Below are 25,645 nucleotides of genomic sequence, written 5' to 3' on the forward strand. Positions count from 1 at the left end.
GTATTTTCTTTCCGCCTTTTTTTGATGTGGCTTGTGAGCATAACTAAACAGAATTCATAATAACACTTTGGAATTTATTTAGCCAGAATTAATGAGCTTTTTTTTTGGTCATCGTTATTATTGTTGTCATGCAACTCAGCGGGCAGTAGTAGTGTAGTCGTTACCACGTCTGTATCACAGTTGTCACTCAGGCTGTCACGACCAAATCTTTTTAGAATCGATGGTCCAATAGGTATTCCGTCGAGTACTCGCATAACTGCTGCACCCCCAATCCCACTTTTTTTTGTGTGTAATCTTTTTTTAACTACTAGCATGCATTCTATTCTCATTTATGAGGGCTGTACTTCTACCTTTCAAATGTTACTGTTGGTACTGAGTGTATGGTATAAACAGAATTTGAGACAACAAAATCAGCCTTTGCTAAATGCTTAGCATTTGTTATTAGCATTAGCGCACTAGCGATTACCATTGAGCTCACTCAGACATCATGTTATATGTACATTACACATCTAATAGTGTCTTAAAAATCACTTTCAGATGTTCCTCTTTTGTTTTTGGCAATGTTTATCAGTAGCCCAACACTGCGTCCGTCTGCAATAAAAGTCCAGGTGAAACAAGGGTTCAGTCGGCGCAAACATAGTTCCGGGTGGAACTTTTTTTTTGGTTTGCTTTTGGTCCTGGTGGAGCTTCGAGGCAGAAAGTTGGCATCAACCTATTTTTGGAGTTGACTTAGCCGAATTATTCGTCCCCCCCAATCTTAGTTGTGATTTTCTGTGTTCGAACCCTGGCTCCGACTTCCTCCCGCTTTCCCAAAGCCTGCATGTTAGATTGTAAATTGTTGTCTAAAGTCTCTGTAGGTGTGAATGTAATAAGTGTGAAATGTTGTTTTGTCTCGATGTGCCCAGTGATTGGCTGGCGACCACTCAAGGGTGTACTGCTGCGATTGGCTCCAGCTCACCCGCGACCCGAATGAGGACAAGCGCTACAGAAAACGGGATGGATGGTGATTATGAGCAGATTTCTCTCTCTTTTTTTTTTTTTTTTTTTTTTTTTTTATAACTGGGCCTCCTCTTGCCAGTCCTTGTGCATGCTGACAAATGCTCCCCCATTGTTCTTTTGAACAATGCCGGAGGGAGGCAAAATGAAGAGTTCACAACATGGCGCATGCACAAAATGCAATGTAGATGTGAAATGTGCATGATTTGGTATTTATGAAAGTCATATAATTGCGCTGAATTTTGTGTGTTTTTGTTCGCCTCGTTATCTTGCACCAGTTGTGCAAAAGCCGAATCCTTGTCCTTTTGTTCACAAAAATAAAAAATAAAAATGGCAGCTTGACAGTGGGTTAGAAGCATTAGAAAAAGTCCAAAAAACTAAATTCAGTTTAACCCATTGTCACAGAATTGGGTGTACATGTCTATCAAACGAGGATGCACGAAAAAGTCTCAAGGAACCATTATCTAAATTGAACAGAAAATTGTCCGTTTTGGTTTGAAGCAGCTATTTTGCACTAGTTAGCCCCCCTGAAAAGTTGGAGAAAATGCCCTCCACATCACTTTCACCCATCGACATGGAATTCAGTCAACATATCTATCAAAGCATGTGATGCACGAACAAGGCTCAAGAATCCATCCATCTTCTGTACTACTTTTCTTCACTGCGGTTGTGCTGGAGCCAATCCCAGCCGACTTTGGGCAAGAGGCGGGGTACACCCCGAATTGGTCACCGGCCAATCGCAGGGCACAAATAGACAAAACAAGCATTCACACTCACACCTACGGTCAATTTTGAGTCTTCAACTAATCTACCATGCGTGTTTTTGGAGTGGGGGAGGAAACTGGACAACCCGGAGAAAACAAAAATTGCCTCACACGGGATGGCCGGAGCCTGGAGTTGAACCCACGACCTCTGAACCGTGAGGAATCCATGCCTGAAATTGAAGAGGAAGTCAGCTACTTGATTTGAAGCAGCCATTTCACACTCAGTCTGGAATGTTCGAAAAACATTTGCCCCTGACCAGTTTGACCGACCGACACCATATTGGTTGGACATATTCATCAAAGCAGGACCCATGAAAAGGTCTCAATGACATCTGCCCGAAATTAAACAGGAGGATGGCCAGCCAGCTCACATGAAGTCACACACCATAAAATGTTTGAAAATATAGAGCCTGACACCAGTTTTACTGATCAACAAAAAATTTGTTGACATGTCTATTAAAGCAGAATGCAAAAGTTTTAAGGAGCCTTGCTCCAAATTGAAGTGGAACTTTTGTTTTGTCATTTTGTTTGAAGCAGTGTCGCAGTTTGATGATTACTGTGTTCCGGAGATTCGCCATGAAAATGTCGTCTTATGACATCTGTGTGTCATCTTGACAGAAAGCGTATGAGCATCTGCTTTCGTCTTCCTCGTAATGCAAAATATTTCAGACCCAGCCATCCCCGCCACATGAAATACATTAGTACACTCCACACGGCATGTCGTGAAATCTTCGCCGCCTTGGTTATAATTATATCCACGGGCATATTTTGGTAAGGCAGATAAAAGAATGTGTGGCAGTGGTGTGAAAATAAAGAGCTTTTTTATTGACGGACAACTAATCTGTTAATAGACTACAAGACAATGATCCCGTCCCAAATCAATATTAATATGATTAAGTCACGCCGCTCAACCTTTGGTTTGATCATCAAGGCGTGCTACAGCCAGAAAATTGAAAACCTTTTTGCTATAAAGGTGGAATTCCACTATTTTTCAACCCCCATGACATTGGTATTGATTATCACGACGGACCGAGCTCTCATTTCAGTCATTTTGTTCTCAAAAACTTGACAGCTAGCTAGTCGGCGGATAGCGTGAGCCTCAAACGTAACAGTCAACATCTTCATTCATTGCTCCTTCTCAAACAGATGGCACTGAAATTCACAACACCAGTCGCAGGAGATCCAAACCATGGCCATTTTGTTCACAAAAAGACGGCAGATGGCCAGTCGGCGGCTAGCATGAGGCGCTAAAGTAGCAGTCTACTTCTTCACTCATTGCTCATTCTCAAACAAATGGCACTGAAATTCACGACTCCAGTCACAGGAATTGCAACTCATGGTTCTTTTGTTCCCAAAAAGGTAGCAGCTAGCTAGTCGGGGACTAGCGCTAGAAGTGAATGTAGCGGTCTACATCTTCACCCAGTGTTATGTCTTGTAAAATAATCTCAAAACAGTCAAAGGAGATCAAAATAATGGTCAGTTTGGTCACAAAAAGTTGGCAACGTAGGGGTCTACATCTTCACGCAGTGCTCTGTCATGTCAGAAATCAGAGGACCTAAATCATTGTTCACAAAAGGTTAGCTGTTAGCCAGCCAGCAGCTAACACATCAAGCTAACATAGCAGTCGACATCTTCACTCAGTGCTCCTTCGCAAACAAACGGAGTCCACTGCAGGAGATCCAAATCATGATCCTTTTCTTCACAACACGTTGGCAGCTGGCTCGCTTTTTACGTCAGCACTGCCCCGAAAAAACTGAAACCTCGCTTTGTCATCGGGAGAAGTGTTTAGCAAAGGCGTGTTTCCACAGAAGGTCATGGATCATTTTCATCGCTCTGATAGTTGCAACTGTCGTGGAAAAAAATAAATAAAGAATTGCTGCAAAGACGCCCTTGTGAGCGACCCACAAAGTTAGCAACTAGTCGGGTGGAACGTGACAGCTGAGGAGCCATATGTCTGGATTCCTGTTTAAAACAGGCAAAATGACGCATACGGCTCTTGTATTGGATTTCATGACAAGTTTGTCCAAGCCCCTGGCAATGTAGTGGTTCACCTAGCTCACATTCATGTAGCTGGTGTGGGCTGGATTCCTGTTCAAAACGGCCAACGTTTTACATACTTGTATTAAATCGCATAACTGATTTGTTTGAGCTGCTGGTAGTGTAGTGCTTCATATAGCTCAAAGGGCTGACTCACTTCCTCTTTCTGAAGTAGACACTTGTGATTGGCTCTCTCTGCTCCTGTGTCATTCTGCCGTAGTCTCTAACATGACATATTTTTCCAAATATGACATTGAAGGTCGAAAATGAAGACAAGTACTGGTAATCAAAATGTAATTAGTTTTCCTGTATCACTGAGAGACCTTAATTGAAATAGTTACACTCCTATGACATTTTCAACAGGGTAATTGTAACGAACTACATTTCCGAAATAAATACTGTACATAGGCGACATATGGAGGCTGCTGTGGTTTTGATGAGCTTTTCTTTTGGTGTTTGTTTGCATCCCCGCCAAACTCTCTGCTGGATCGTGACCCACATATCAGCGTGAGAAAATGACACGCGTTGCCGCCTCTGCTTCTCGGTGAATATTCATGAAGTGATTATATGTACAGGCGCGCTACGCGTTTCCGTCTTAAATCTGGTGACTTCACATGGAGGCCTCCGTTTCTACTTTTGTGCGGAATTGTCACTCCGGTGGAGGGTGTGTTTATTTTGTACGCGGTCATTACCGGAGAGCGCTCCCCGAGTACTCATTTCCTCAACCGTAATCATTTCTGGCCTCGACTCAAAAGCTGAACCACTTGAGGTTTCACCCCTCCCCCCCTCTTGCTTTTGAGAGGAAAACTCGTTATGGTGACATTTAAGCATTTTCTAATGTCTTTTTGAGAGTGCTAGCGGGGAGGTGTTTTTGCACTGCATCTCTGAGTGGGTGTTAGGGTCTAATCCTGTTCTCGACGCTCGCAAAGACTCTTAAACTCGGCACGCTTATGATCGTGACAATGGGCTGATTTTGAACGGAAAGCGAACCACCGACAGAGACGGAGGTCGACGGACGCATCCATTTTGTTTTTCAATGAGCGAAAAACATCGTGGCATTATTATATATGATTCATTCATTCATTTGAATTATATTACATATATTAACACCATACAGGTAAATAACCATGTGATATACTATATCTATTTCCTATTCTTTATCTAATTACACATGCCGGCCGTATGCCATATTCCGTCAAGTGTTACGACACAGTGTAGCGGCGTTAGCGTCAGATACCGACTTGAGGGTGACCCCGAGTCGTGTCCCTTTATTTAGTCTGTTGCGTTTTTTTTTTCTCCTTGCGTCATCTCCACATCTGTCTTGTTGGTTGTTTTTTCGTTGACTTTGAAATTTGTACCGGCCCGGTCGGGCAAGCCTTTATAGTTTGGCGATGGCCCGACACAGCGGCGTGCTGGAGCCGGGCCATTGGCGCACTGTTAATATTGAACGTTGCGTGGAATGTGTGCCTGCTGATTTTAGGTAGACTCAACTGATTATGAATTTCTAAATTTTACAAAGCTTGATGTTTTTTAATTTATTTTTAAAATGTTTTTTTTTTTGGGGGGGGGGGGAGCTTTTGTAAGAGGCTGCCAAGTCCAAGGCGCCATCTTTCTGATCATAAACTGGAGGAAGCCATTTGTTCTACCGTTGAATTGTAAAGTTAGCGGCATCATCAAAACCACAATATGACTTTTGTCATCCTTTCCCTGAGCAAACTTTAAGAAAACAGCCCGAGAAGCCCCACCCACCAACCCACACTGCCTGCCTGCCTCTAAGAAACCAAAACCACATTCAAGGCTAATCCACGCCCCCACCGCACCTCGAAGAAAATCCCCACTTGGCGACATACTCGAAGGTGAAATATCTCCCTCTTCAGCATCCGTCCTTATCGCTTCATTGTGTTTTGTCACGCGATTGCAAGGTCAGAAATGCAAAAGCTTTACAGTCTGACGAGGGGGTTTGTCTTTCTCCTGATTTATTAAGAGCACTTATGCAAATCCAGTCGCTTGCAATCTTCCCCAGTGATAATACCTGAGGCACTGCCGTGGTCCCGCGTGCCACAACACAGCTCTCAGAACAACACCCAGCGCAGAAGATGGAGACAGACTGCAGCTGTGCCTCTTACATCTCGCTTGTTGTCATATTAAACAATGTTAACAGTATATTACGATTTATGTCAAGCGAAAGTGGAGCTTAAAAGGAAAATGGAAAGGACTCTTGCGGAGAAATGCGGCAAAACGGCAAGAACCGAGCTAGGCGGGGGGAATAAATAAGCTCCCTGGAACGTAATCATGCACTGGTGGTGTAGAAGTACATGCTTGCTGCGGTGCAGGTAAAAAAAAAAAAAGTGTGGGATGCTTCAGAAAGGGTATCCGGCGTAAAACAAATCACGGCCAAGAAATCATGCCGGTGACTCTGTAGCGACATATGATGGGACAAGCCGAAAGTCGCAATGGTGTGGTGTGACCACACATCAAAGTATACTGAAATTCGATATGTTGTCTCAAACAAGTCTTGCCCTGTTTTCAGTACAGTAGGTGTGTTGCCTAGAGGAAACATCACGGCTGCAACTAACAATTATTTCAAAGGACATTACTTCAAATTGACAGCGCTGAAAATGCTCAAAAATAAATGGATTATCATTCAGTTATTGGTTTGGCCCACATGTCCAAAACGTTTTCCTCTTCTTTCCGAAGTAAAAGCAGATGTTTGCAAATGTCTTGTTTTGATTAAACACAAAGATAATCTGTTGGCTTTTATGCAGGACTACAGAAATTGATAGGCTGAAATTCCAAAGATCTGGAGAATTTTAACTTAACTAATGTCTCTAACTGTCTCTAACTCTAATCTATTTGATAATCGATTGGTTGTCGATTATTCGATGATTTGTTGTCACACCACAGTCTAACCACTAGGGATAATCTTCTCGCGACATCTGATAATCAGGCCGTTAATCAAATGGTGGGCAATGGTCAACTTCGGAACAATTATTGGCATGCGTGCACCCCGCTTTAGCTATTGTCTGGATTGGAAAGGAAAAAAAAAATCTTAACACACACCACACGATAATGACTCAATCGAACTTTTGCTGACTTTAGTTTCCTGGATTCATTAAGGCTTATTGTGTTCTCTTCTACACGCCCCCCTGTTTCAATTCCAAGACGGAATCTGTAGCTCTGAGCCTTGTGACGTCCCCCGCCCAGTCGAAAGTCGAAAGGGTCTTGGGCTTCAACCCTCAAGAGACCACACCAAAGCCACGCTGCTAGTCTTCTGCCGAGCGTTCCCAGTCCTCCAGATCCTCCAGTGCCCAGTCCCCTGGGTTCTCGGCTACTTGCGCATCTCAGCCTCCTGGCTTCCCATGCGTCGCTAGCGCAGCCTCTCTGTTCCTCTCCTGACACGTCCTCAGCTCAGTTCCCTCGCTGGCTTTCACACAGGCTGCAGCAGAATCTTGTTGAAATGGAGCCTCGCCGCAGACTTAATGGCTGCCAAACACCGGATGCCCCGCAGTTGCCAAACGCCTTGCGCATCAGCGCCTCGCGGGTCTGTAGCATGGCCGTCTTACAGCTCGTGCTCTGGCCTCCGGTGCCGCGTTTGTACTCGCATATCGATTTGAAACGTCTCAACCGATTTTTCAAATGTGAGAGATCCCACGCATGACGAGGAAAAACTTGCATCCTCTAGCGTGTGGTGTATCTGTATCTGTAATTTCACAATTGTTTTCACATTGCTTTTGACTTTTACTCCCCAGATTTGAAAACAGATGTCTGTAGGTTCTACTTCTTACTTTGTCAAAATTGGCTCATCACTCCCTCCCCCCCCAACCTCCATGGATGACGACTCACGAAGCCTAATCTTTTAGAGACATCGGCTAATCGTCTCTTTAATCGAAAGCGGCGAAAAATAGTCAAATTAGGCCCGATTATCAGAATGTGAGGACTGAATATTGGGCCTTGCTAACTTTTATCCCAAAGTTTATTTTTTTAAATTCAGTCTAATGCTTCAGATTATTTTGATATTTTCTGTATTTTTTTTATTGTTAGATTTTTTATTTTTTTGTCTCGTTAAGATTGTACAACTGTACCTAATGTTTTACAGGAGACCCTCATTCTCTTCTCGTTTGTTAACATGTCCTTTTGAAAAAACATCTGGTTCCTGAGACCTTGTTATTCCTCATTCTTCGTTTTTTAAAAAAAAATAATCATCTTGCGTAATTGGTGCCAGGAAATCAGAGCCTTGAAGGGGTGGAAATATCGAAATAGCCGAAAATACGGTAACGTGGTCCAAGAGTGGGGCTTGTTTTCTGCATTTTGTCAAGCTGTAAAAATATGACGCATCTTGGCAACGAGCGTGTTAGTTTCTTTTAATCTGGTCGTCTGACATGTCAAGTAAATATACTTAAGCGCATTTGTGTGTGTGCCTGTGTGTCGTAAACAAGCGGCGGTCAGCCAATCCACTTCTTTCCCCGCTGTCACTCAAGATAATGGTTTGCTGAAAGTCGCCAGGTTGACTTTCAAAACAAAGCTTCCCATTAATTATATTTGCCATCATTTATTTAGTCTTGTTGCATTTTGGGGAACAAAAATATCCCAAAAAGCAAATCTACATAACCGAAGTTCTTTTTTTTTCTTTTTTTTTAAGCTGATTAGTCTGAATTGTCGCGTGATTTATTAGAAGTGTCGCAAGATCTGCAAAGGTCTCGGGTAATTGTCGGATTGAACTTTGTACCCATCAAAATATTTAGCAGAATTTGCAGATGTTTTGCAGAATTTAAGTGGAAGTCTTGCGTGATTTTGTTGTTTATATTATTAGCAAAAAATGTCCCATTTAGATCAATTATATTTGTGATCAATTTGTTTTTGCATTTTGCGCCATTTTGGTAGAACTCCAAAATTTGGCTGCATTTGATCATCAAGGTACTACTGCAATAGATTTGTTTTTGAAGTCTTGAGGTTTTTCAGAAATCTCGCGCAATTTAGTGCCAGTTGTTCTCGATTAATAGGTCATAATTGTTTCAAAAAGTTTTTTTTTCATCTTTAATATTTTTCAAACTTTTAATGCCAAAATGTCTTCACTGTTAAGTGTTTGAAATGAAATCCGCAGAGGTTCTTTTCTCCCCCCCTGAACTCTTGCATGACTTAGCAGGAGTTTCTTCATGAAAATGCTTAAAGTTAGGCAACGAACTGCATTAATACGCCCACAATCATCCAGCGAATAGGTTTGAACCAACCTGCACCAAGCCAGTAAGGTGCTCCAGTACGCCCTCCATGGGGAGTTGCAGCAGGTGGTTGTTCCTCAGGTTGAGGCGAGCCAGGTTCACACCGGAAAACACACCCAGAGGAAGAGTTCTTAGGAGGTTGGCGTTGAGGAACAGGAGCTGCAGGGACGGCATGGAGTCCAAGGTTCCCCGGTCCATCTCTCGGATCTCGTTGTACTCAAAGTAAAGATACCTAAAGCGGAGGAGGAGAGGAGCCTGAAAGAAGCATCCTGCAAACAATGATACATTGGAATCGATGTGTGTTTGATTCCTGATCAAACTCCTTACCTGTACGTTTTTTTTTAAGAAAAAAAAAAAAAGGGACAAAATGATGACATTTGCAAGTGGGTCGTTTAGTAAGAGCAGCGGTGGGTAAATTGCCATCTTCGGCTCTCAGCATTATAATTACATAAATGAATATTTATTGAAATTAGCCATACAGGAATTTGTTTTAACGTGCACTTTTCGCCCGCTCGCACAGCTGATCGCTGTCAAACCATAATGTGTGTTTGCGTGTGTGTGTGTGTGTGTGTGTGTGTATGTGTGTGCACGCGTGTGTCATGACGAGCGTGACTGACTCGTCACGTTAGATTAGGGATGGGCAAACTCGTGCTCAAGGGCCACATTTGATTTTGAAAAGGACAGATGGGTCAGGACATTCGTAGATGAGGTAAAAATTTATATATGTATATATATATATATATATATATATATATATATATATATATATATATATATATACATACACTACATATATAAATTTTTACCTTACTATAAATTTTTACCTTTTACCTATTTTTTTTCCTTAGGCATAAGGACATTTGGATTTGTTTTACAGCCTATTTTTCGGTTAAATTTTTGCAGTGTTCAAACAGTACATAATGCCACCAAGAATAAAAGGTTAATATTATAAGAATTAAATCTATATTTTTTAGGAATAAAACCTCTGTCTTTTTTGTTTTCTTTTTTTTGAGCACTTGGGCTTACTTCTATACAATATTTTAATGTTGGTTTTGATGGTGGTACTCGAAGCGCCGAGTATGTAGTGTGTTTTATGCGCTACTTGGTTTCAAAAGCTTGAGAAAAGCTCTAAGACAGTCACATATTTTGGGTTTGTAATTAATATATAATTAATTTACCCATTATTTAATAAAAGAAATAAATCAATAACAATAATTTAATTTACCAATTAATTAATGAGAATAAATACATTTTAATTACTAACATTAGGAGGGGAAAACAACAAAATGAACGCAACAAATATTACATGCCTCTTGATCAGGTAAATGCTTGGTTGGTCCGATTAAAGAACGAAGCAGCCCGTATGTGGCCCGCTGCCCATATTTTGCCCATCCTTGTGTTAGATTAAACTATCACATCAGACACTTTCAATCTTTACGGCCTTTCCAAATCAATAATAGAAATAAGAGTGAACTTAATATAAGTCCCGAGTAAATCCTTTTCCTTTGCACCCAAGCCGGTTAATAGAATTCCGCTGCTCAAATGAGGCCTGCTTTAAAATTAATTAGCGCTTATACACCCCAGAGTCGCTAGCAGAGGCTAACGAAAGGTTAGGATAACTGTTCTTTTTTCCATGTGCCAGTCGTTTCTCTTATATATATATATATATATATGTATGTATTAAAGATGGATAACAATAAATCTAGTTATTCACTGTAGATGTTTGCCAAAAGCGTCACCTGAACTTCCATCAATCCATTTTCTCTATGCCCCTCATTATGGCTGCTGGTGGGTTGGAACTTATTGCAGCTGACTTTGGGCAAGAGGCAAGTTACACCCTGGACTGGTTGCTGGCCAATCGCAGGGCACATATAGACAGACAACTATTTAGAATTACATTCACACCAGTCATGGACAATTGAGAGTATTCGGTGAACCTGCACCTCAGAACTGTGTAAGAAGTATGAAAGTTTTAGACTTGCCAAGTCAATCTCCAGACTTAAACCCTACAGAGAATGCATTTTGCCTGCTAAAGAGGTGACTTGGAGTAACATCACTAAACAATGCATCCTTCCTTCCATTTTTTACAGCGCTTATCCTCATTGGGATCTTGGGTGAGCTTGAGCCTAATCCCAGCTGACTTTGGGCGAGAAGCCTGTCAGTTTAGTGTCTTCAATTGACCCCATAGGCATGGTTTTGGAATGCAGAATGTAGCCGGAGTACCTGGAGAAAACCCACGCAAGCACAGGAAGAACATCCAGAGCTGAGATTCGAACCCAGAACCTCTGAACTGTGAGGTATTTATGTGACAATCGGAAAAAGTGTGTTTATATTTAAAAAAAAAAAAAGAAAAATCCCCTTTACCTCGGGAGCACATTTCGACACCTCATCAAGGAGTTTGCATGCATATGTAAACATTCGTTTATTTCCGAGTTGTCACTCAGAGCAGCCTCAGCTTGAAGCTTGCCACCAGGAGCTATGACTGACTATTGATAGCCTGCAAGAGAGAATGGCCGCCTTCCCTTTCAATCAAGCTTCAGTTGAATGCTAATCTCCGCGCAACCTCCTGGCACAGTGAAATTAATTTCCCTGTACTTGTAAACAAACCTCCAAATATGCACTCACAACGTCGTACCTGAGATTCTGCAGCCCCAGGAACATGTCGGGGCTGAGCCTCTCCAGGTTGTTCCCGTTCAGGTAGAGGCTCCTCAGGCTAGTCAGGCTGGAGAAGGCCCCCTCCTCTAGGTAGGAGATGCGGTTGCTCCCCAGATGCAGCAGGTCCAGACTAGAAAAGTTCCAGAAGTCGGTACGGTAGATTCTCTGGATCAAGTTCCCGCTCAGGTACAGCTTGCGTCCGTTGAGCGGTCGCGGCGTCAACTGCGACACGTTGAGGAAGCCGTTCTCCTTGCAGTTGACGGTCAGGCCCAGGTCGGTAATGTGCAGGTTGCAGGTGCAGCCCAGCGGACAGATGATGGGGATGGGCGGCCGGGTCTGGTAACCCGCCACGGGGGGATTCTGGTTGGGGCTGCGTGACGTGGGTGATGTCCTGGAGGGGCGAGGCTTCTTGGTGGGCCGCGGGGGCCGGTCGCGGTCCCTGCGCTCAGCGGAAGAAGAGGACGAGGACGTGGACGAAGTGTGAGTGTTTTGACGGGAGCCGTGCACCATGGAGGAGGGTTTGGTCGGTCTAACCCGCCCCGGGTGGGGGTTGGGCTTGGTATTAGGGGGCAAGTCTTGAGGCTGCGTGCCCCCGGAGGCTTTACCGCTTTCCGCTTGCAGGTCTTTATCTGGGAGCTCAGTGCAAAGCTCCTTGCGAGGGATCTCCCTCAAGTCCTTGCCGTGAAGGTGGAAGGGATACTCGCAGGTAACGTCCCCCACCACCGCAGTGTAGGGGATCTGACCCAGCCACTGCTGCAGCTGCACCGCCTCGCAGCCACAGTTCCAGGGATTCTCCTCCAGCTGGATCTCCATGAGGGAGCGCCCCACGTATTCCAGGGTCCCGGCGTACGCCAGACTCTTTAGACGGTTTCCCCGCAGGTCCAGATGAGTCAGCGACACAGATCTGGAACAGGAGCAGGAGGGAGGAGAGGCCAAGTTAAATGAATGGCAACTGCGATTGCTGAGAAGTCTGATGATGAATGACTTGTTCTTACAGTAAATGTGATTATTTCAAGATCAATTGACAATAAAGTGGGTACCCACATACTGATAATCAAGCAATGAGCATTTTCCCTCCCTCGCGATCAAAGTCAGCAAAGGCCCGAGTGTCGGTCGTCTCTAACGGATTATCCTGAGCGATTATCCTGCGGTGTGGGAGTGTTAAGAGTGGTTCTTCCTCCCAGATCTGCTCGGGAAAACAAGTTGGGGCCGAAAACCACAAGACAATCTCTAAATCACTCGACAATCGGGCCTCTGCTGACTTTGATCTGAAGAGAAGCAAAAATGCCCAAACTGGGCCAGATTGTTGGTATATGTGTATTCTGCTTAAGAAATCTGAGAAATCGAATCAGTCACCTGAAGAGATGAGCAGGCAAGACGGGGATCAGGTTGTCGTTGAGGATCAGAACCCGCAGCTTGTACAGGAACCTCAGAGCGCCGCTGTCGATGCGTTTAATCACATTGTAGTCGGCCTGCAGAGTGGGCGGCAATGTTGAGCGGTCAGCGCCAGCCAGGCCTTCTCAGCTAAACTAAACTCTATCGGAAGCACTGACCCACATTAACAACCTAATTCTAATATTTGTTCCATGAAATGGGGTTAATTTATTCCAAACAGTATATTCCCTGCATTTGGTAGGGTTTCTCTTTGTTGCATTGCTTCAGTACGTGTTTGTGGATTTTTTGTCAGATTTGTTTTCTTTTTGTCCACTCAGATTTCAGCCTCAATGTGTTGCCATGTCAATCTAATCTGCCCACGGCCTTCAGAATCATTATTGCTGGCCCATGGAACTTCAACTATATCAGCAATGGGACTGTTTCTTTAACCAATCATATTTCAAATTCGTCCTTATAGATCAATGACGTCAGCCCCGATGATGTCAGAATTTTTCCATCGGCTTAATGGTTGGTCAGAGCAGAACTGTTCAACAGGTAAAGCACATCTGTCGCGATCTACTCACAATAATACATTTAATAATCTGCATGTCTGATATGTTTTTTTTTATTAGATAAATATTGATTCCGATGACGACGAACGTGTCCCAGTTGCATGCTGTTATATTGCGTCTTTGTATAGTATTGACCGTTTCTATAACTGCAGTGTGATAGATGTTTGATTCAAAGGTGGATTAAGTTGGGTAAGCACCCACTGAAGGCCCAGATACTAAATGCACGGCCTGCCACTGGTGAGCGGCAATGTGTTGAACTTGTCAGGAAAATACAGTTAGGCAGGAAAAGCTGCGACGGCTCCATTTGACAAAGTGAGAAATGGAGGGAAAGAAAAGAAATCTCCCGGGGAGATTCTTGCACTTCTATCATTTACTGGCCGGTGACTATTTTCGCAGCCTACCTGGAGGTACTCCAGAGCCTCCAAGCCGGCAAAGGTGTCATTCCTGAAGACCTCCAGCTTGTTCTCGTGGAGGTAGAGGCGTCGCAGCTTGGCCAGGCCGTGGAAGGCGCCCACCCGGATGTCCTGCAGAGCGTTGTTGCCCAGGTTTATCGACACCGCGTTGCCAAGGTGCTGGAACCCGTTGCTATAGAGACGCCTCAGCGAGTTCCTCTGGAGGTTGAGTTTGAAAGGGCGGACCCACGACTGTGACACCTGAACGAGGCATTCGCGCTCTGATGAGTCATCTCAATAATTACACTAGCTAAGAAGAAAGCAAGCGTGAGGGACAGGATATTACACATACAGGGGGTTCTCGGTTTAGGGCGGATTGCCGTCCCTTCTGCAGCGAAATAACCCGAATTTTATGTAAGTCGGAGCATGCCATAGTCTATCACCAACTTACTATCGCACAGTAGTAACATAGAAAATATACAATACATATTTTTATGAAAAACACTTCAGGCCATATAACAATCCATTGGAAAAAAGACCAAAAAACCCTGTAATTGCAAGAAACAACACATTTTTACAATTATTTTTTGAACCGATTCTCCTCTTTATTAAGTAAAATGTATGCTCTGTAGGGTTTCAGTCTGGAAATTGACTTGGCCAGTCTAATACCTTCCAATTCTTGGGGGAAAAAAAACACAATAAATGAAAATATTAGCTGAAAAATATTTATAATTAGAATAAAAACAAATATTAGACAAAAATTGACGAAAATAATATTAAAAATAATGATGACAATAATGATTACAAGTAAAATACTAGACAAAAATTACAAAATAAGAGACAAATATATAGAATATAAAAATACAAAACAATCGATGATAAACTAATATAAAATAAATAAAACATTTGAAAATATTAGACAAAAATACATATTAAAAAATACACAAGAAAAATATTGGAAATACCTGATATGTGACAAAAAATTCTAAAAACAAAAATTATTAGATGGAAAATAGACAAATATGAGAAAAAATATATACCACAAAAATGTAAAATAGTGAAACAAAAATACAAAACAAAAATACAAAATACTATACATATAAAATAGGGCTGAGTACCTGGCTGCCGTTGGTGAAGCCCCGGCCATCGCAATGCACGTGCAGCACGCCTTCTTTGACCTCGCACGCGCACGGCTCGAAGCAGGGCTCGTCCACTTCCTCCTCAGAGTTGTCCACCAGGGGCGTGTGCGTGGAGGTGGGTGTGGGGGTGGGTCCGCTGTGCGACGCTCGGGCCAGACCCGCCGCCGCGAACCCCAGGGCCACGGCCAGGGTGACCCACTGCATCCTCGCCGCACCGCTTCTCCCAGCTCAGCTCAGCAGCCCGGGGCGGCGGCCCGGCGTCGGCCCCTCACTGACGTCCGTACGCCGCATCCAGCGCGACAAGGACACAAACACAGTTAAAAGAGGGCAAACAGCAGAGCGAGGCAGCTCGGGATGAATCAGATCGATGATGCGTCACGAGCATACCGAAGCGCACAATGCATGTAAGATCACAAAGAGCGAGACGCCCTGGGGCCTGCGGGGAAGGGGGGGGGGGGTGTGGGGTGTATTGGGAGCGACTGGAGTAACGAAGCCCGAGCAGGCTAATCGGACATATGGCATGACATCTGTGAGATTTTTGACAAAACACGCTTGCGTTGTCAAACCAGAGCCCGATTATACCTGGTATTATAGACAGACATACGGGTACGACTGTACTGAAGACTCATCTCCTCTCTCGGCTTCTCAGTACTGCAGTAATATTAGTCATTCTTCACAGAGGATAAAGAACATATGCCTGTGAGTATTATATTATCTGTGTGCATGTGTTGCTGCACCATTTGTTTTCAGATACCGCATAGATGCTAATTTGTTAGCCCGTGTGCCTATGGAGTTACCCATTGTATGTTACCAATAAGGTAGAGGAGGCTATGTGGTTGTTTGAAACACATAGACGCATTTAGTTGTCTTTGGTTTATGTTTAGTTAGACACGTTTGTTATTAAGTCGGGTCACTCGTTTCTCAAGGCACCATTGCATGTAACTCCAAGGTCGAACGCCGAAAGTATGTAAAATGCCGAGTTTGACCAATGTTAAAGAGAATGGGTGGAAAAATTGACATTTTATTGCTGGGTGGGTGGAACGGTGAACTAGTGATTAGCACGGGTGCTTCACAGTTCTGCGGTTCGGGGTTCGAATCTCTGCTCTGGCCTCCTTGTGATTAGTTTGCATGTTCTCCCCGTGCTTGAGTGGGTTTTCTCCGGGTAGTCCGGCTTCCTGTTGATTTCACTGAAGATTCTTAAATTGTCCATATGTGCAATGGATGGATATGGATTTTGGATGTGGTTGATGGATGGATAATGTGTGGATGGATGGATTGTTTTGGGGGTTACGCCTTTCAATACTCCTCTATTGTAGGTAAAAAAATCTTCTCTGTAGGGTTTAAGTCTGGAGATTCACTTAGCCAGTTTACCACCGTCCACGTCTTGCCCCTGATGAAGTCCTTTAGTTGTTTTCGCAGTTGTTGTTTCACATCACGTTGGATTATCGTTTAAACCGCTGCACTGACTTTGAAAACGCAAACACGTGCGCCCGTTTCACCTGCAGATCAAATTGTATAATGTGCTTTTTCATTTTTTTTCAGGGGCGGGGTCGAGGAGAGTCATGAATATATTCATCGGCGTGCTCACATGCCCGCTGAAGCCGAAATGTCACGCGTGTTTTTTAATGTATGCAGTATGAATATGGGCGAATGCAAATGGGATTCATAATGCCGCCATCTAATGAACAGCTCCATTTAATAGCACGAATGGCAATCAGGGAACAGAAAGCGAGAAGAGAAAAAGAAGGAGAAGGGGGTGCCGTCATCTACATCAGTGTTTCCCAACCTTTACTGAGCCAAGGCACATATTTCACATTAGAAAAATATCTCAGCACACCACCAAAATAAAACGTCCCTAAAGGGATATACAGTGATCCCGCTGAAGTTTTTTTTCTTCAGTTATTTTCTGGAAAACCCAGATGAACGGCAAATATCATCTCAGATGTTTGATCCATGAATGGACCGGTGGATTTCCTGATTCAATTTGAATTGCTATTTGAACGTCTGTGGTCATCATCAGGCATCGTCACCCCAAGGCCAGTACATCGCTGAGCTTAAAATGTCACAGTGGCAACAGGTTTCAACGGCGATTTATAGAGAATGAAAGAGTCACAGAAAGGCATACAAGTGGACATATGTGCAAATGAAGACAAATATATAATTTGCCGTTGAGCCTCGAGAGAACGGCAAGCTGTGCAAAATGTACTGAAACGTTGAACAGTTGGACGTGTGCGTTGAAAAGTTTAGAGAAGGTAAAATTCAGTTCACCTGGGAAATTGTTGTGCATTATTGGGTCATCCTGGAATCCCTAACTTTTTATGATTTGTCTTTTTCTAGGAATGTTGTACAACACAACACTGGCAGACATTTATAGAAATATATAATATAATTGCATATTGATTTGGATGTCTTTCTAATTGGGGAAAATCATGAACATAATCTGTCTTCATATAAATGAATATAATTATGAATAATAACATTTTTTTAAAGGTCATTTGAGCAAATTTGGTATTTCGGAAGTGTATATCAAACTGGTAGCCCTTCGCATTCATTAGTAACCACGATGTAGCGCTTAGTTCCAAAAAGGTTGGTGACCCCTGCTGTAGATATGTAATTTGCAGTACACAAATAATTCTTTGAATGTGGTAACTTCAAAAATAGGTCGACGCAACATTTCTGCCTTGAAGTTCCGCTTGAACCCAAATCTTTTCTCAAGACACCATTTGCAGGTGAAAGACAAAACATTTGAAATGACCTATTATTGCCAGAGCCAAAGAAGTCCACTTTAGAGTTATGAATGGGGTGCATCCATCAGTGATTTTGTATGATAACGATTAGGTACTGAAACTAAGAACTTTTTTTGTTTGTTTGTTTTTTTTAATAATTTTTTTTGTTATGTAGTTGTAACTAGTGTCCATCTGTTTTTTTTTGTTTTTCTTTTGTATTCCGCCAGAACCTCGTTTGCGCCACCGTCCATGTTTCCCACGGATATTTATTGTAGATGCACGCAGTGTTAGGCCACCAGTGAAAAACGTTGCCAAAAACGACAGAGGAGGGTCTGTAAGTGCTTTGTTAAAAGACACTGTTAGATGTGCAATGTACATAGATTTTTGACCTAAAATGGTCATCGCTAGCACGCTAATGCTAATCGCGATTGCTAACCATTTAGCGTCAGCTAGGTACATCACAAAAATGAATATAAACCGAAATGGACGAGGTCATTGGATAGAGGAATGTTACACAAATAAATTCAGCCCTAGTTTGGGTTATGGATTTTATGCTGAAAATGTGCTGTTATTTTCTGCGCAGAAATCAATGTAAATCATGAGGAAACTCATGACCGAAACCGTCACTCTTTGGTAGAAAAAAATGCCCGGATGTTTCTCATTAATTGACACGCTAATGTGATGTTTAAACAGGCCATTCAGAATTTTCAATGGTGTCTGCTCGATCAGTCTCATTTTTAGGGTCTAACTGAGAGCAACTGCATGGCCGGAATGACTTCAAACTTCACAGAGAACAAGAAGAATATTAGCAAATCAAGGACATGTAGGTTTCAAACGTGGACAAATCCTATGAACATGTGCTTTTTTATTTCCAAATCGGGGAACATTTTCATCTTTGTCAGAACCACAGAAAATCTCAACCAAATTGAAAAATTCCAAAACGAGGTGGTAAAGGGATTTCCCAACAATGTAATCTGTAAAGCGCAAGTATTACCTTGCGCGAAACAATGAGAAAACACAAATTTGGTGGACCTCCACTAATTTTACGTGCCCGATTTCTAGTAGAGCGAAATGGAAAGAAAATGGCTGCAATATTTCTAGATCAGCTAATCAGCTAATGTACACAGAATTTATGATACTCTCAGGACCAACATATGCACTGTGACAGACGTCCATCCCTTGTAAATGAGAATAAAATACATGTTAGTATTAAAAAAAATAAGGGGAGGGGGCAATTACTTGATTACTCGATGGAATAGTCGATAGGATAATTCTCTTCAATTCTAAAATGATTAAATAGTGACATCCCTAGAATCTACACTGTTGGGATAATGAGGTGGTAGAGTGACAGCCGCTTCAAGAAACAAGTGGAAAACAAACAGGAAAAAGGTGCTCAGTCATGGTCACCAAAACACTGCGGAGACGCTTGAGTCTTTGCGGGGGCATCTTTGCTCTCAAGTCTTAATGAGATCTAAATTGGATAAAGCATCTCGACGCTCGCAGACGGCGTCGAGCGCTGTCACGCGAAATGCAATAATGATCCTGATGGCGCGGTGGCTGTAATCATCCAGCAATAATCTAGCGTCGGGGCCGTCGGTCCAGGAGGTAGCGCTGGAAATATCAGCGCCCGGGAGAGGAAGCGCAATCACAGAGATGATTACGACGGGGAAAACAAGGGTTGGATGAGGGGACTGAGGAATGGACAAAACAGGGGTGGGCAAACTACTTGCCAGGCCATTCACAAATTGGTTAAAAAAAAATAATAAAAAAACTCATTTTAATTCTCATTTTTAATTCTATTATTCATAGTTCAGAATCAATTCACCACTTATTTAATGACATAATTTTGCGTTATGACAAAACAGTACATTGACGGAGCGTTGAAGCTGCTCCACGGAGTCCCGCCACCTCGTCGGCGTCGTGTTTGTTGCGCCACAGGCTCGTGAGCTCAAATAAACTGAGAAAGGAACGAATCAGTTCACGATGTGGTTGCATTCAGTACGTTCACTCATAAGATTTGTTCGTTCGTTTGAACGATTTGTTCGTGAGCGACAACGCTAACGACAACCCCCCCCCCCCCCCCCCCCCCCAAAAAAAAATGCTTGGTACGCAAAAGCGCACTAACACACTTCAACCAGTTGCACACCTTGACGTCACTTATGTGCCCCCCTGATGATATTGTCCGTCGTTTCTCCATCGTTCGTCTTCAAATATCTGTCGCTTAAACAGTTAGGCTCACCGCGGCTATTGACGTTAGCCCGTTAGCATTGAGCTGGAGGCGTATTTCTAAAGACAAAAAAATGTGTGGTTGTTTTAAACACACAACGTGTAATTGTCTTTCTTTTATGTTTCATTTGCCAGTAAACTTCAACTGGTAGTGTCAGATAAATGTCACCGGGTACAAAAATGGGAACTGTCGTGCAGTACTGTGAACATAGCCAAAGAGTCACTCCGTACGATGAGAACTCTCGGATTGAAGCGGCTGAAATCTGATATCGATTACATCCTAACACTTACTCTCGCCCTGTTTGTGTGTTTGTGTGTGTTCAAAAAAAAAAAGGTCAAAAGACACACAAAAAAACAGCAGGTTGCCAAGCTCTCCCGACACAGGTAGCGAGCTGCGTGTGGATGAGCGAGCGCTTTCATAACAAACGGCTGTAATGCAGCATAGCTCGCACCACAAATCCTGTAAAAGCATGAACACACACACACACACACACACACACACACGGGAAGACTTTTGGATGGGCTGCCGAAGCCTCACACGTACACACAAATACGGCATTATCTTTTCAAGCCACGCACCCACTTCTCGACAGAGTTGGCGCACCCCCTCTCTGCCGTTTATAGGCGATAAAGGCATTATGTTTTTGGTTGGCCACCATTAAACTTTTCATCTCGCGCACCGCCTGGAGGGTGGACCACACACACACACACACACACACACACCACTGTTCGGGAATCCCTGGTGTAGAACTGCATTCCCCAAACGTTTCCTGACAAAAACAAAGCTGTCAGCGAAGGCATCATATACCGGCATTTCCAGATAACTATTAACCCTTTATTGCTCACTGACCGCTTTTTGTCAATGTCTTTATGTCTCCAAAGTGTTCTCTGTCAATTGACTGTCTGTTGTCGTACGAGAGCGGCTCCAACTACCGGAGACAAATTCCTCGTGTTTTTGGACATACTTGGCAAATAAAGATGATTCTGATTCTGATATTTAGTAGGCTGCCATTATAATTTTTAACCCACACTACGTGTTGAATAGCTAGAGATGATTTTGTAGTCGATTCGGACGTGATTGTGATTGAGACAGACACACAGATATACTGTACAGGAGACTCGGCTCCTCTCTCAGCTTCTCAGTACGACAGTCATATTATTCGTTCTTCGCAGATGATAAAGAATATATGCCAGTGACTATTGTTTTATGATCTGCCAATATGTGTTGCAGCATAGTTTGTGTTCAGATATCCGTTGGCAAAAAGGGTAACAACACCGCCTCATACTGTAGATGCTAATTATTAGCTTGTGTGCCTATGGAGTTTGCCATTATATGTTAGCATTCAGGTAGCAAAGGCTTTGTGGTTGCTTTAAATACACACAAAAATGAAATATCGCTCTGTTTCTCTGTTTCTATTTCACTTGTGCTTTTATTGCATTTGAGGATACACTTGCGTGTTTTACAAGTGACAGTGCTACCACTCTCATTTTTGATCAAATATTTCCACACACTTGTATCACAGGCCAGCCAAATACATTGATGTTGGCGGGTGTTGCGTTTATGCTGAATGAAGTTTTCATTAGCACACAGTTGTTTTCGACTTATTTTTTGCTGAGAAAGGATTTTGTGCAGAAAACTGTTTTTTTTGTTGGTGTTATAAATGAAAAATGTTGGGGTTTTTGTTTTTCCGCAATGTTTTCTGGTTCAAAAATCAACAACAAAAAAAAGTTTTGATTATGTTGGTGTTTCATTTGAAAATTGTTCTCTGTTTTACCTAGGGCTGGGCGATTAATGAAACTTCAATCCTGATTTCGATTTTGCTTCCAACGATCATAAAAACATTAGAATCGGAGAAAAACGATTAATGTGCAGCGGCGTGGGTTGCGTATGCAAGTTCCTGTGTTGTAAACGCAGCCTGAACGCACCCTGCGTTGCTTGTAGCAAGCGTGTGACGCATGTTCTTCTGCCTTCCCTGAGCATGCTTTAAGCTGTTTATTGACACCCCAGTTGGAGTTTACCGTCAAACTAAAGAAGAATTACTCACATTGAATATTTAAATGAAAGACACACATCATTTTACAAATCGCCACCTTATGCTATCAGTCAATGCAAAACGCTACAGACGGGCTAGATAACATTAGCATTAGATCACGGGAGGGATTTACCTTCAAATAACAAATATTTACACACACACACACACAATTGTTCAGGTAAAAGAAAAAAAAACTTTTCTTTTTTGGTTTGAAAAACTACCCCAAAATGTTTTTGCTGAGAAACGTTTAGCCTTGTTGAGAGTGTTTGTTGGTCTCTTGCCGAAGTGCTGTCCCACTCCAATTTCATTGTTTTGTCTCTTTTTAATGTCCCTCTCTCCTGAGGACTAACCCAAGCAAGCTTGGAAAAAAAAAATCATGACGCTGTTAACAATAAACAAGAATTTCGTGCAGAAAACAGATTTTTGTTTTTGTTTGTTTTTTTGTTATATATAATTTTGTTGTTATATATAAATTTGTATGACAGCATGGTGGATGATTGGTTAGCACATCCGCCTCGCAGCTCTGAGGACCGGGGTTCAAATCCCAGCCCCGCCTGTGTGGAGTTTGCATGTTCTCCCTGTGCCTGCGTGGGTTTTCTCCGGGTACTCCGGTTTCCTCCCACATCCCAAAAACATGCAGGGAAGGTTAATTGAAGACTCTAAATTGCCCGTAGGTGTGAATGTGTGTGTGAATGGTTGTTTGTTTCTGTGTGCCCTGCGATTGGCTGGCGATCAGTTCGGGGTGTACCCCGCCTCTCGCCCGAAGATAGCTGGGATGGGCTCCAGCACGCCCGCGACCCTAGTGAGGATAAGCGGAATGGAAGATGAATGAATGAATAAATACATTTGCATTTGGATATTTTCTGTTCGAGCGCCACAAAAACTCATTACCCCCAAATATTTGGAATGTTTGGAAAACGAAATTGTCCTTTTCAAAAATGTGTTCTTTGTTTACACATCAATAGAAAAATACTGTTTTTTTCTGGTAATTGTTGAGGTTTTTCTTTTTTTTTTAAAATACATTTTCATAGTTTTTCCAAATGTAATTTTTTTGAAGAAAATGGCTTTTCATTAATTTTTTCCCCCCAATCTTTTTTTATTTATTTATTTTTTGCTTTTTATTTTTTAAAAGAAAGTGTTTTTGGGAGCGAAAACGAAATTTTGTTTTCTTTTGTTTGTTTGTTTAGGTTTTGTTTGACACTGTTTGGGGGGGGGGGGAAATCATCAAATTTCCTTGATTCATTTCTAACAGTGATTTTGTTTGTTTGTTTTAAACAACATAAATGACTTTTCTTTGTTTCTCTCGAGGAAAAGCACACTGCGTGCCACCCGTGCACCACACTTTGGGGATCCCTGTGGTGGGTCAACTTGCCCCGGAGAGTTTTTGACAAATTGGAACGCTGTAGAGCCTTGTTTAAAATCCCCGTTGGTCATTTGCCGTCGTGTCGTCCCGCTTGTATTGTTTTGTCCGTCTTTTCGCCGTCCCTCTCTCCTGAGGACTGACGCAAGCGAGCTCTGGAAATGACGGCCACTTCGCTTATTCCACCCGGCATATTATTCCTGTCACATAACTCCGGTGTCTACCTCACTCCACACACAGGCACCCCCCCACACCCCCTCCCTTCGTCCTCTCTTGTCCGTCAGAGTAGCCTGGCAGTCGGCTTCTGCATACTCCAAACGCGCAACTGCACTATCAGGCATCAACAAGCACCCCTCCACCCCCCCATCTCCACCCTCACCATCCCTGATCAATGGCATTGAGAGGGGAGGAAGAGGAGAAGGGGAGAGTTATCGCTCTTATCATCCAGCATTAAAAGAAAAACCAATTAGCCAAGCTACAGTATACAATGGCATGACCAATTACACAGCCAAGTCATTAGGTCATTAAGCGAGCCTATTAGCACACGTTTAGCGGACGACCGATGGAAATCCTTTGCTGTCCAATCACCCCCCCCCTACCCCCCCCCCCACCCCAACGTTGTCTCGCACGTTCACGCAACACACAGACATAAGCATGCACGGCATCTAAAACAATAATAATAAAGGAAATACTCACTCAGTCCTCCACCAAAGAATCAACGAACGGCCGAGAGACTTTTACAGGCTGAGTGTCGACATGTCGTTCACATTCAGCCACACTCTCCTGCATGCCTCCCTCTCCTCTCTCTCTCTCTCTCTCTCTCTCTCTCTCTCTCTCTCTCTCTCTCTCTCTCTCTCTCTCTCTCTCTCTCTCTCCTGTGGAGGCGGACGAGGGAGGCAGGGAGGATGATGATGAGGAGGCGGAGGGGGGGAACGTGAGAAGACTGCAATGAGGAAGAGGATAGAGAGGGAGGGAGTGAGGTGAAAGCTTTAGGATGCAGGTCCGCTTCTCCACAGCGCAGCCCGCGGGAGCTGCGGTATCGGACAGCCGGAAGACCGAAGAGCCTGCGCATCGGACGATGAAATTATTAAAACAAAAACAAATCAAGTAATAAAAGAAAATCGAGGGAAAAAAATAGTCAGTGGCAACGATGGCTTACCTATTCGCTGTTTTTGTGCTCAGGCCAAAGCCATGTCTAGTGTGAAAATATTGCTTTGGCACCATCTTGTGGTGTCTTGGGGTCAAGGAACTGTGTGGAAGTGAGGGGGGAGGCCATAGCCTTGTCTAATAGAAAAAAAAGTGCCTTACCCCTATCTTGATTGCCCACTATTTCCAGGAGACCTAGTGAGCCAAAACGCAAATAGCTAAAACCCCGCGAGTCATTGACAAAATATTTTTAATTTTCTATACAATGGTGAGATACGAGAAAATTAACTTGAAACTTTGTCGTGATACAAACTAGCACATGGCCGATTAGTTTTTTTCTCGAGTATGCTACAGAGCTCCACCACTAGCAGCAGAAAACTAAACAACATCCAGCCACCATCAATTCACATTGGTTTACTTGCAAGAAGGACAATATCACTTAGTGGCAGTAATGCGCCATTAAGCTGTTTAGCCAACCACCAATAGACACCACAGAAGAAGAAGAACGAGGAAAAAACAATACATTAGTGACATGCAGTCATGTTTTGTCCTCGCATTTTCCGTGTTTGCTGGTTATGTGGAGAGATGATGTTATTACAAAGTGTTTTTATACAGTGCAATACTGTTGAGTGGAAATGTTCTTGTGAAAAATAATGTTTAAAAAAAAAAACTTTTAGTGTTTTGGCTGGAACGGATTAAATACATTTCCATACATTTCAATTGGGAAAAAGAGGAAAAGGACCATCCGGATCGTTATCAGTGCAAAGTTCAAAAGCCAGCATCTGTGATAATATGGAGGTGTGTTGATGCCCATGGCATGGGCAACTGCTACATCTGTGAAGTCACCGTTAATGCTGAAAGATACATACAAGATTTGGAGTGAAACATGCTGCCATCCAAGCAATGTCTTTTTCAGGGACGTCCCTGCTTATTTCAGAAAGATGATGCCATGCCACATTCTGCACGTGTTACAACAATATGGCTTTGTAGTAAAAGAGTGCGAGTACTA

General features: G+C 43.0%; 1 protein-coding gene across 2 annotated transcripts in view; it reads right to left on the reverse strand.

Moving 5' to 3' along the window:
- Positions 1 to 24,269, reverse strand: part of LOC133413135 (SLIT and NTRK-like protein 3) — a 31,877-nt gene extending 7,608 nt beyond the window's left edge. The window contains exons 1-6 of one of the 2 annotated variants that reach the window (XM_061697111.1): positions 24,187 to 24,269; positions 15,125 to 15,416; positions 14,016 to 14,267; positions 13,025 to 13,140; positions 11,649 to 12,572; positions 9,026 to 9,245 (exon numbers count right to left, since the gene is read on the reverse strand). In XM_061697111.1, the coding sequence (XP_061553095.1) occupies positions 9,026 to 9,245; positions 11,649 to 12,572; positions 13,025 to 13,140; positions 14,016 to 14,267; positions 15,125 to 15,349 (1,737 nt within the window). In that variant the 5' untranslated portion in view covers positions 15,350 to 15,416; positions 24,187 to 24,269. Of the gene's footprint in view, positions 1 to 9,025; positions 9,246 to 11,648; positions 12,573 to 13,024; positions 13,141 to 14,015; positions 14,268 to 15,124; positions 15,432 to 24,186 lie in introns of those variants that run through there. The other variant, XM_061697112.1, reaches the window with a different exon arrangement.
- Between the last annotated feature and the right edge of the window lie 1,376 nt (positions 24,270 to 25,645).

This window comes from Phycodurus eques, chromosome 14 (genome assembly GCF_024500275.1).
Source record: "Phycodurus eques isolate BA_2022a chromosome 14, UOR_Pequ_1.1, whole genome shotgun sequence".
Classification (NCBI taxonomy): domain Eukaryota; kingdom Metazoa; phylum Chordata; class Actinopteri; order Syngnathiformes; family Syngnathidae; genus Phycodurus; species Phycodurus eques.